The sequence below is a fragment of the Parasteatoda tepidariorum genome, chromosome 1, assembly GCF_043381705.1.
Source record: "Parasteatoda tepidariorum isolate YZ-2023 chromosome 1, CAS_Ptep_4.0, whole genome shotgun sequence".
NCBI lineage: Eukaryota > Metazoa > Arthropoda > Arachnida > Araneae > Theridiidae > Parasteatoda > Parasteatoda tepidariorum.
The window spans coordinates 6,976,559-6,988,140 of NC_092204.1; the positions used below are offsets into that span (position 1 = coordinate 6,976,559).

General features: G+C 30.7%; 1 protein-coding gene across 1 annotated transcript in view; it reads left to right on the plus strand.

Moving 5' to 3' along the window:
* Positions 1-4,312: 4,312 nt before the first annotated feature.
* Positions 4,313-11,582, plus strand: part of LOC107453016 (uncharacterized) — a gene marked incomplete in the record, with an annotated part of 33,597 nt that continues 26,327 nt past the window's right edge. The window contains 3 exon segments of the mRNA XM_043044864.2: positions 4,313-4,450; positions 7,925-8,294; positions 9,691-9,792. Of these exon segments, the coding sequence (XP_042900798.1) occupies positions 7,940-8,294; positions 9,691-9,792 (457 nt within the window).

Below are 11,582 nucleotides of genomic sequence, written 5' to 3' on the forward strand. Positions count from 1 at the left end.
TTTTTTAAACTCTTTTTACAATATTTTCACGATAGTTTAGCATTCGAAATGTGTTCCATGCTTAAAATCAAGTGTCTTTCTTGGTGAAAGAACGCATAATGGAATAAAAAATAAAATAAAATGGCGGGAAAAAGGTTCAATTTTCAAGTCTATCTAACTCCCTCTAATATTAAGTTATAATTTTCAAACTCGGACGGAAAGTATGCCTCTATGAGCCGAACCTCCCTACTAAGAAAATTTTTTATAGACCTATTAGGGGGGCTGCAAACGCCCCTTAAGTCTTTTGTTTAGCAAACCGGGAGAAGGTACTTTAATCTATGTAGTAGCCCGATCACCGTATAAACGTGGTTCAGCGGCTAAGACCACGTGCAAGCGACTTACGCCTTAAGCGAGGGGGTGCTGGTTCGAACCCGAAGTCAATTTTTAAAATTTTTTATATTTTTTTTTTTCTTTTTTTTTTTTACATTATATTATTTACTTAATGTGTTTTTGATATATTAAAGGATCCTATATGTAAAAAATAATTTTTTTTTTCGGGAAATTTCAAATAATGCTTAAAAACTGGAAAAATCCATGAAAATTAGTTTATTTTTATTATATTATTTTTTTAAACTCTTTTTACAATATTTTCACAATAGTTTAGCATTCGAAATGTGTTCCATGCTTAAAATCTAGTGTCTTTCTTGGTGAAAGATCGCATAATGGAGTAAAAAATTAAAAAAAATGGCGTGAAAAAGGTTCAATTTTCAAGTCTATCTAACTCCCTCTAATATTAAGTTATAATTTTTGAATTCGGACGGAAAGTTGGCCTCTATGAGCCGAACCACTCTACTAAGAATGTTTTTTATAGACCTATTAGGGGGGCTGCAAACGCCCCTTAAGTCTTTTGTTTAGCTAACCGGGAGAAGGTACTTTAATCTATGTAGTAGCCCGATCACCGTATATACGTGGTTCAACGGCTAAGACCACGTGCAAGTGACTTACGCCTTAAGCGAGGGGGAGCTGGTTCGATCCCCGGCGGAGGTCAATTTTTAAAATTTTTCATATTTTTTTCTTTTCCTTTTTTTTACATTATATTATTTATTTAATTTGTTTTTGATTTATTAAGGGATCCTATATGTAAAAAATAATTTTTTTTTATTCGTAGTCTTTCTTGGTGAAATAACGCATAATGGAATAAAAAATAAAATTAAATGGCGGGGAAAAGGTTCAATTTTCTAGTCTATCTAACTCCCTCTAATATTAAGTTATAATTTTCAAACTCGGACGGAAAGTTGGCCGCTATGAAGCGAACCACTCTACAAAGAAAATTTTTTATAGACCTATTAGGGGGGCTGCAAACGCCCCTTAAGTCTCTTGCTTGGCTTACCGGGCGAAGGTACTTTAATATATGTAGTAGCCTGATCACCGTATAAACGTGGTTCAACGGCTAAGACCACGTGCAAGTGATTTACGCCTTAAGCGAAGGGGTGAAGGTTCGAACCCCGGCGGAGGTCAATTTTTTAAATTTTCTATATTTTTTTCTTTTCTTTTTTTTTTACATTATATTATTTATTTAATGTGTTTTTGATATATTAAAGGATCCTATATGTAAAAAATAATTTTTTTTACTCGGTGTCTTTCTTGGTGAAAGAACGCATAATGGAATAAAAAATAAAATAAAATGGCCTGAAGAAGGTTCAGTTTTCAAGTCTATCTAACTCCCTTTAATATTAAGCTATAATTTTCAACCTCGGACCGAAAGTAGGCCTCTATGAGTCGAACCACCCTGCCTAGGGAAATTTTTATACATAAATTAGGGGGAAGCATTTGCCCCTTAAGTTATTTTTTCAGCTAACCGCTAGAGGGTACTTGAAGCTATGTAGTAGCACGCTCGCAGTATAAGAGTGGTACAACGGCTAAGACCATGCGATAGTGGCTTACGTCTGGAGCGAGGGGCCGCGTGTTCGAACCCCCGGTTGTGAACGAATAATAAAATTTTTTATTTTGTTTATTTTACGTTATATTATTTATTTAATGTGCTTTTCGATACATTAAAGCATTCTATATATAAAAAAATATTTTTTTATTCGGGAAATTTGAAATTATGCTTAAAAACTGGAAAAATCCCTGATAATAAGTTTATTAATATTATATTATTTTTTTAAACTCCTTTTACAATATTTTCACGATAGTTCAGCATACGAAAGGTGTTCTATGTATGAAATCAATTGTCTTTATTTGTAAAATAACGCAGAATGAAATAAAAAATAAAATAAAGGAAAATTGCGGGAAAAAGGTTGAAATTTCAAGACCGACTAACTCCCATTAATATTAAGCTGTAATTTTAAAACTCGAATCGAAAGTAGGCCTCTATGAGTAGAACCACACTACTAAGGGAAATTTTTATAGATAAATTAGGGTGGCCGCAGTTGTCTCTTAAGTCATTTGTTTAGCTAACCGCTAGAGTGTACTTGAAGCTATGTAGTAGCACGCTCCCAGTATAAGAGTGGTACAACGGCTAAAACCATCTGCTGGTGACTTATGTCTAGAGCAAGGGGGCGTGGGTTCGAATCTCGGCTGCGGTCAATTTTTTAATTTTTTTCTTCTTTTGATTATTTTACATTATATTATTTTTTAATTGTGTTTTTCGATATATTAAAGTATTCATAATTTATTCCATAATTTATTATCCATAATTTTTCCAGTCCATAGTTTATTAAAATATAAAATGTTTTTATCGTGTTTTTTAAAAGTTATGGTGTTTTCCCGCTTGAAAACCCTGAGTCAACCTCGATTAAATGTTTTCTTATGGACGGTTGTTTTCCAAGTTTCTGGATTAGGGTAATGAGCGTAATATAGAGCAGCATGTTACAGATCTCGTTTTAAAGTTAGAATGTTTACACGTAAACTTGCTTACAAACCTTTTTAGGTTTATACATTAAAGGGTTTTTGCTGAGTGAAAATAAACCTATTTTTTCTTTCTGAGATATATTATTCTTTACTGTTATAAAAATCGTTTCATTAATTAAAGAACTCTTGGAAAATTGCTTAAATTTAAAAATTCACAACTAACTTATCACACATGTAAGTTATTTTGGGGAGCAAAACTGGTCAGTTGAAACAAGCGATTCTGAAGTGTCGTAATTTATTTACTGACGTCTATTTCTGGGGAGTTGTAGAAGAAAATATATACACTTTGTTTATTTATTTCTATTTAATATGCACAGTGTTTTCAATATGAATGTAAACATCAACAATCTCCAGCTCTTGACTTGCTCTACTTCCGGTAACAAAGTATGCAGCTGTTGTATATTCTGCAAGGCGATATTTTCAAACTGATAATTTTGTTTCTTATATAAGAAATAAATTATGTGACTTCAAAACTCAAATCTACTGTATTTCTTAAGATATTAATGATATTAAGTAATTCTGATGCGAAGGGAAAATTTGTTATAGTTGTTTAGAGATATGGCTCCCAGTGGCTCAGTGGTAGCAATTCGAGCTCCCGTGCCGCAGATCCTGGGTTCAATCCTTGGACAGGGCAAGATTGACTCAGCCTTTCATCCCTTCAGTGGGTCGATGAATGAGTGCCAAGCATGCTTGGGAACTAAACACTGGAGGTTCCGTGTTTGGCCGACCACCTAACTGGAACATCTGCTCCTGCACTCCAGAGCCCAAGGTCAAGAAAACAGAGATGGGCACAGTAGGACTTGGCCCTCGATGGGCTGTCGCGCCACTGAGTATAGTTTTTTGATTTAGAGATGTATTGTTAAAAAAAAGTGACCTAGTTGCTAGATATGGAAAGAACTCGCTTTTTTGGAATTTCTGATTTGGCCTCTTTTCATTTGTTTATTACTGTTTGTTCTGGATGCACCATCATACGTTAGTGTTTGCATATTGTTCGAGTTGCGAGATTAAGTTCATTTTACAAACTATCATTTAGGTTTAAATTTCTAAGTTAGTATATTGTTAACAAGGTAAGAAGTGTTGAATAACGATTCTTTTTCAAATGACAATTTTTACTTATTGAAAATACTGGTCTTCAAATGACGATACTTACAACTATTCTTCTCCCTAAATACTTGATACACAAATAATGTATCAAGTAATAAATGCCCGTACACAAGATATATTAGTCAAGAGAGTCTCAAAATACAATGATCACTATGTGAGCCAAATGGCCTCAAAACACACCATAAACAATTATCCGGAAATACAGGCAGTCAAAAGCTTGCAGCGCGCCTAGTGTAGAAAACATCATCCTTTGGAGCGTGACGTTGGCTTCTCGGCTACCGATTTATATTTGTATCGACTATTTTTTACATAGTTTTGGCATCAACAGTAATTCTTTAATTTTTTTTTTATTATTAAAGTTTAAAAAAGCGGTTGCGCGAAAGCGAAAAGTATTGTATGCTGTTTACAATTATAGTATAGTATTTTTGAAGTTTGCAAATTTTTGAATGTAAAGGTAAGTTACTTATCTGGCTCATTATGATATGTACTCATCTAATTGTCAGAATGATTAATGATGTCTCAGATTTTAAAAACTGGAGGTGATAAAAGCGAAAATGTTACAGGTTGTCGTTGTAGTTTGTTGTTTTCGACTACTAGTAGGATCAGTGATAAAAGTTAGCTGGTCTAAGCTTTCTTTTTATTCCTTTGACAATTGGTGTTACTTTTCACTTTTTATGAAAGCATTGTTAGTTAAATATTTCGCTAAGCGTAAGGTAGACGTTGTATATATCTAATCGATTCTATTAATACTTGAAAGTATGGGTGTGATCTCTATGAAAAAAGTGAATTGTTCTTGCTGGAAAAGTGGAGTGCGTAGTGGAAAATGTTAAGCAAGCGTAATAAAGTCATCTTTGAATTTACAATAAACTTTTATTAAGCAAGAAAAAAAATATAACTTAAGCATCATAAAACTTCGAGACCACGAGAGTATTCTTCTCTCCACAGCATAAAACAGCTATTGTCGCTCCATACATTTATATATATATATCATTGGTCAGTCTAGGTTTATGTAAGCAGTACCTATATTGTGAAAATTAAAAATTTTATTGAAATATCAACGCATAAATGTGGTAAGATAAGAAAATATATTCAGATATTGTCACAACAAATAAATATCATTTAGAACTAGTAAATCTCTTATGTTTCTAAAACAAATTGCTATTGTAAAATTTTGGGCTTAAAATTGTTTAAAAGTATTTTCCTTAAGTTGAATTTGTTAAGGTGCCGCTCAATGGTAGTAAATCAGGGTTCCCACGGGTCAGGGAAAACCTGGAATTGTCAGGAAATATTATTTTAACCTCAAAAGTCAGGGAAAGATGCAATTTTTTTTACAAAAGCCTGGAATATTCCTATATCATACCTGGAAAATAAACAGTCTTAAAATTGTCAGTAACAGTAATCAGTTATTGTGATTCTAGTTAAATAATTCTAATATCTATTACAACTATTTGTTGTAAGAGGTTCTCATTTCAGTCAAACAAAAATGTTCTTTTCCTCGTTTAATATTATTTTACACAGAAAATCTAATATTTCACATTACAAATAATAGAATTAAATTTTCCTAAGGAAAATATGGTCTCAATTTTTATTGAAATTTACCTGAAAAACTCAGGGAAATTTTTTTTCTGAAATAGAGTGGGAACCCTGTAAATTTCCTTAAAATTTACAGGGTTCCTTAAAATTTACAGGGTTAAATTTCCTTCCCTGTAAATTTATAATTTGCCCTGGATAGACCCCTGTATATAAGTCTAATCTAGATCTGTTTTATATCAGGGGTCTGTCTAGGTTTTTCCGAGAGGTTCCTATATTGTGAAAATTTAGACATAATTTGTGAATATTAAAAAATCAACACGAAAATGTAGATTTATCGTTTCTTAAGGGATACAAAAATAAAATTTTAAGAAAAAGTATTTTGTGAAACTATCGTTTTTCCTAAAGTTGAATTTGTGAAGGTACCGCTAAATGGTAGTAAATTTGGCCTGGACAGACCCCTGTATATATACACAAGCATGTATTTAACATCCAATCTAAAACATTTGCATAATGAGGGTGAAAAAAAATGTAATAACACACTTGCAATTAATATGTAAATTTATCTTTAAATTATCTTAATGTTCGAATTAAGCTTTAAAAAAAAACAGCCTTTTTTTACCTCCAAAACCTTGTTCTTGCTGTCAGACATATTCTGCTCTCCTGAGTATAATAATTAACAACTTTTGAGAATTATTTTTAAAAAAAATATATGTTGAGATCAGTTAATTATTGGCAGATTTAATCTAAAATGTCAGATTGAATTGTAATAGAAAATAATTAAAATCAATATTTTGATAATGATTGCAAATCTTATTTATTATCTGTAAATGAAATAGCTATAATAGGGGTCTTAAAGTATTAAGATTACAATTAGAAAAACTAATAAAAGTAATAAATAGTTTCAATAATTCTGGAAACATTTTTATATGTGATATATAGTATAAATCATAATTATAGAAGTATATAATGCAAGTATTGTGCTAGTATACATTGCAAGTATTGGGCATTATTTAGTATCTAATAAAATGGCAAAAAAGAAACTTGCGCCAGGTCCCCGTGGCAGAAACACGGCGACACAGCGGCATTGTCGCAGAAAGCGACTGAGTTCTTGCAGAAAGATTTTTTTTATTTGGGAAATAAAATTTTTTGGTTTGCCACAAACAAAAGTTCTCAAAATAAATTCTGCAGAAACAGAAGCTGTTTTACCAACAAAAAAAATCATTTTCTTCAGAAACAAAAAAATTCTGCAGAAGCAATAATGGTTCTGCAAACTTTTTTTCTTACAGAATTGTTTTAAATATTTTTTTTTCTAGCGTACCGCGGAAGGAGAAAGCGCTCGTAATTCTCCGTTAATCTCCAACACAAACTGTTACTGGATAAAAAGGGGAGAATTTTTTTCCCCTTTATTAAGCTATTTTTGGAAATTTGCCAACTTCGGTCTCTATCGCTGGCGCAGTAATTTGCTTTGTGTTTTTTTATGAGAACAGAGCATTTTATACGCATGCGAAAAAAATCGCATCCAATGAATATGGCTCTAATACCGATGTTTCAGTACTGATAAAGACTATTTCGTTTCGAGATGTTGAATAGACTTGAGCATATTGAGTCGGAAACTGCTTCTGCATACTTCGTGTGGAATCAGTGCTATATATTTACACAATACAGTGCGAAATCACAAGCGCTGTGTATTTTTTTCGTTCTGAACTTAATCTGATCACGAAAAAAGTTTTATTTACCTCCTTTTTTTTAAAAAAAAAATCTTTCAATAAGTCAGTACAATATTAATCGCATCTAATTAATTAGATAAAATTAATTAGATGTAGAAAAAATTGAAACAAACATTGCTTTAATTTTTTTGCTTTTAGAATTCGGTTATAGTCAATACTATTTTATTATTTTGATTACTCAACTTCAATATTAATTTTTTCACCTGATTTGTTTCTGTACCTGATATAACTACTATAGTGAAACATTAAATCATACTGTTTTAAACTGATACTTCAAATTCAGTTATCTTGTTTTATAAATTTAATCTTTTTGTCCATTCTTAGCTATTTCTATAAGTTCTATCTTATTACAGGTTCTGGGTAATCTTTATTTATGCTCTAGTAAGCATTTTTGTCTGCAGATCTATACATTTATAACTTTTCGTTATTATCGAAGATTATGCAAATTTATACTTAAACAATTTAAACTTATTAAGAAATGTAAACTTATTGGTTCTAATTAGGTTTGTCGCAGAAAGTCAGAAAAAATTCTGCCACAGGGCGCCAGGTTTTTGACGTCAAAAGCCTAACCTTGTTTGAGATATACAATTCATGATCCTGAACCATCGAACAACAATTTATTTCCAGTCTTGCCCTGTTAAATAATGTTGCAATATTTCATTATTTAGGATTTCATTTTAATCATGTCTGTTCCTGAAGATTCTAGACCCTTTGAGGTCTTAAGACAGCACGCTGCAGATTTTAAGACTGGTTTCGATGAAGACATCAATTCTTGTCTCGGCCTTTTGGATTCCAAACTGTCTGCGCTTATTTCTGATCCTGGATCTACGAACACTCCTTCAAAAGACGGCAACAGGCTCAGTGTAGATATCCAGTTTACAAGAGCCAAATACGACATTTATGTGCACATGAAATCTCTTTTTGATGAAATAGAGTCCTCTTGGAAAGAACAGCTGGAAGATATGAGGAATAATTTTTTAGAGAATGTTGAGATTTTATTGGCTAAAACAAAGTTGCATGAAAAAGTACTTCAAAATGGTGAGTATATATATATATTTTTTGTTTCACCCTTTTATTCACTGCCATTTATAGTGAAAATTACAATATTTTTTGTTAGATTCTATTGTATGAAGTCACAACTTATTATTTATATGAAACTGAAGTTGGCTTGCAGGGTTGCTATTCCACAGGCAGAACAAGGAAAACGTGGAAAATAAAAGGAAATTAAAAATCACCTTTAATTGCAGGGAATTTTGATTTTTTTTTTTTTTCTTTACAAACAGGGAATTGTGTTTCTTACATTTGTCTTTTAAAAAATGATGACCACTCAAAACGTAATCTACAAGATATTTAAGTATGTTCAGCTGTTTTTCCTGCAATTAAAACTGATAATTGTAGTTAGACCAATATAGCTCACACAAGAGCACAGTAATCGTTGTTTTCTCTTAATATATTGTGTATAATCACGGGTCTGTTCAGGCCGAATTTACTACCGTTTAGCGATACCTTCACAATTTCAACCTTAGGAAAAACGATAGTTTCACAAAATGCTTTTTCTTAAAATTTTATTTTTGCATCCCTTAAGAAACAATAAATCCATATTTTTGTGTTCCATATCCATATTTCCATAAATCCATATTTCTAGACAGNTTCACTAATTCAACTTTAGGAAAAACGGTAGTTTCACAAAATGCTTTATCTTAAAATTTTATTTTTGCATCCCTTAAGAAACAATAAATCCATATTTTTGTGTTCCATATCCATATTTCCATAAATCCATATTTCTAGACAGACCCCTGATAATATGTACAGGGAATTTTTTTTCCCTCCAGATTTGAGTGGCAACCCTGGTTTGTTAATATATATATTTCAAAAAATTTGCATTATTGATTATTCAATTTAATAATTTTCGTCTAAGTAAGAGAAAGTTTTTTTTTTTTTATGTTTATATTTGTCTAGTCCACTCTTTTCACTACATAGGTAAACATACATACATAATCACAATATAGGTGACACAAGAGCACAATATTAACATAGCACAGTTAAACATAATTAAAAAGAAGGTTTTGCTTTAAGTTTAAAGCACATTATTTTGTGTCTAAAAGACTAATTCTTTGAAAATAAATTTAATCATAACTAAGAGGGTTCTTCAGCCTCTAAAAAGTATTGAAACACTTTCAAATACCAGTAAAAATGTATAAAACTTTAAATTTTAATTACTTTAGAATGTGCCACTTTTTTTTTTTTTTTTTTTTTTTTTTTTTTTTTTTTTTTTAAATTGAGAATTTATTGGAAATTATCTATCTAAACTAAATTATTTGTTATTCTTGCAATAACTACTTATTTCTGTATTTTTATTTCTTTACTATTGATAAATATGAAAATTTTTAGTGATTTTTAATTAAAATGAGTCTTTTTGTAACAAAATCTTTAGATGGTAAAAAGTCTTTAAAGAATCGCAAGGTACGAACCGAATCTCCTGGTGCAACTTCAAATTCATCATTTTCTTTGTTATCAAAAGCAAAGAAGTTACCTGGTAAGTATTTACTTGTTGTATAATGTAGACATGGTGCATAGCTTCTTTAAAAAGTGCTTAATTTTCCTTTCTCAGAAATGAGATTTTTTTTTCTTTACAATGTCGATTTTCGCCACATGTTATGCAAAAGCGTGCTTTTCACATTGTTCTTTCAGAAACTAGTTATTTTATTATGATCTTGTAAAGTCTTTGAAATTTTTTTTTGCATTTTGTTAATGTATATAGTGCTTAAAAAGTGCTTATTTTTTGTTGAAATATTTGGCTACACACCCGGATAGAGTAGAAAATGAAAGATAGAGTAGAGATGCGGGAATTGTGACTTTGCAACCATTTCTCTTCTCTTTCCCTAAAAAAAGTAACGCAACATTGATGTAATAAGTACACTTTTAATTTTGTTTGATTTAATGTTAGTTACTTAACAATTTTTTTATTTACGATTTCTACAGAGATGCTAACTGCTTCCCTTTCTTCAAACTTTTTTTATAAATTGGTAGCGAATTAAATAGTAAAACTTGTAGAGTGAAAATAATTACACCTACTTTTTGAAAGTGTCATCTTGATAAATGCAAAGAAATAGAATTTCTTAAGGTACTTTGAATTTTTGATGTATAGTGGTGGAAAAAATAATTTCATTACTTTAAGAAAATACTTTTTTACAAAGCTGAGCAAGTTGGCCTCTCTGTTTCTACTTAAAATAATAAAGTTGTAGTAAAATGGGACCAACGCAGTGAAATAAAAAAGTGTTTTTTTGCAGTTTGATAATGTACATGGTGCATAGCATTTTCAAAAAGTTCTTAAAGGTGCATACTTTCGATTTTCGTTTTTTAAAAGCCTTTGAAGGTGCTTTTTTCCATTGGGTGTTTTTAAAAAGTGCAAAATTTTCCCTTTTCAAAAATGAGATTTTTTTCTCTTTCCATGTGAATTTTCGCTGCGTATTATGCAAAAGCGTCATTTTAACGTTGTTCTATTTAACATTTTCGCAATCATTCAACCACAATCTATTTATTTTCATCTTACCATCGGTCCATAGCGTATGAAAGAACCAATAATTCTACAGGTTTGATTAAATACTTGTGAGTTCACGTGTTCGTCTACTGAGCTGAGTTTGATGAGGTTGTTGCACTCTCAAGTACATCTCTGCTACATTTTGCAAGATATTCTCAATTGTAGTCTTCATTTTCAACCCTTTTAAATGAAAACGAAAAATCTCTCGATCTTTTTATGGTGGCTAATATAATCAAGACAAGAATTATTTGTCAAAAACTAGTTGTTTTATCATAAACATGTAAAGTCTATGAAAATTGCATTTTGTTACTGTATATAGGACTGAAAAATATTTTTGAGTGCTTAAAAAGTACTTATTTTTTGTTTTGTTTACCCTGATATAGACACATGCATACCTACCACAGATACATTCACTGAGATCCATAAATTTTGATACCTTCATTTGAATCATTTATACATTAATACAAAAAAAAGTCATTTACAAGACCAGATATTTCTGCAGGAGATTTTTTCTAGACGAATAAAATATTTCTTCCATTGATCGCTGAACCAAAATAATAAGCAGGCAACTTAATCATAATTTATGCTTGACGGGAATATTTACAAAAAATTTTGTCTTTACCAGTTTAGGTGTAAAATCATTTATTTATCAAGAGCTAGTTTGCAGATAGTACGTTTCATTCTGTTTTTTTTTTTGTTTCTTTATTATTATTATTTTTTTATATAGTTTTTTTTTTTTTTTTTTTTTTTTTTTTTTTTTTTTTTTTTTTTTTTTTTTTTTTTTT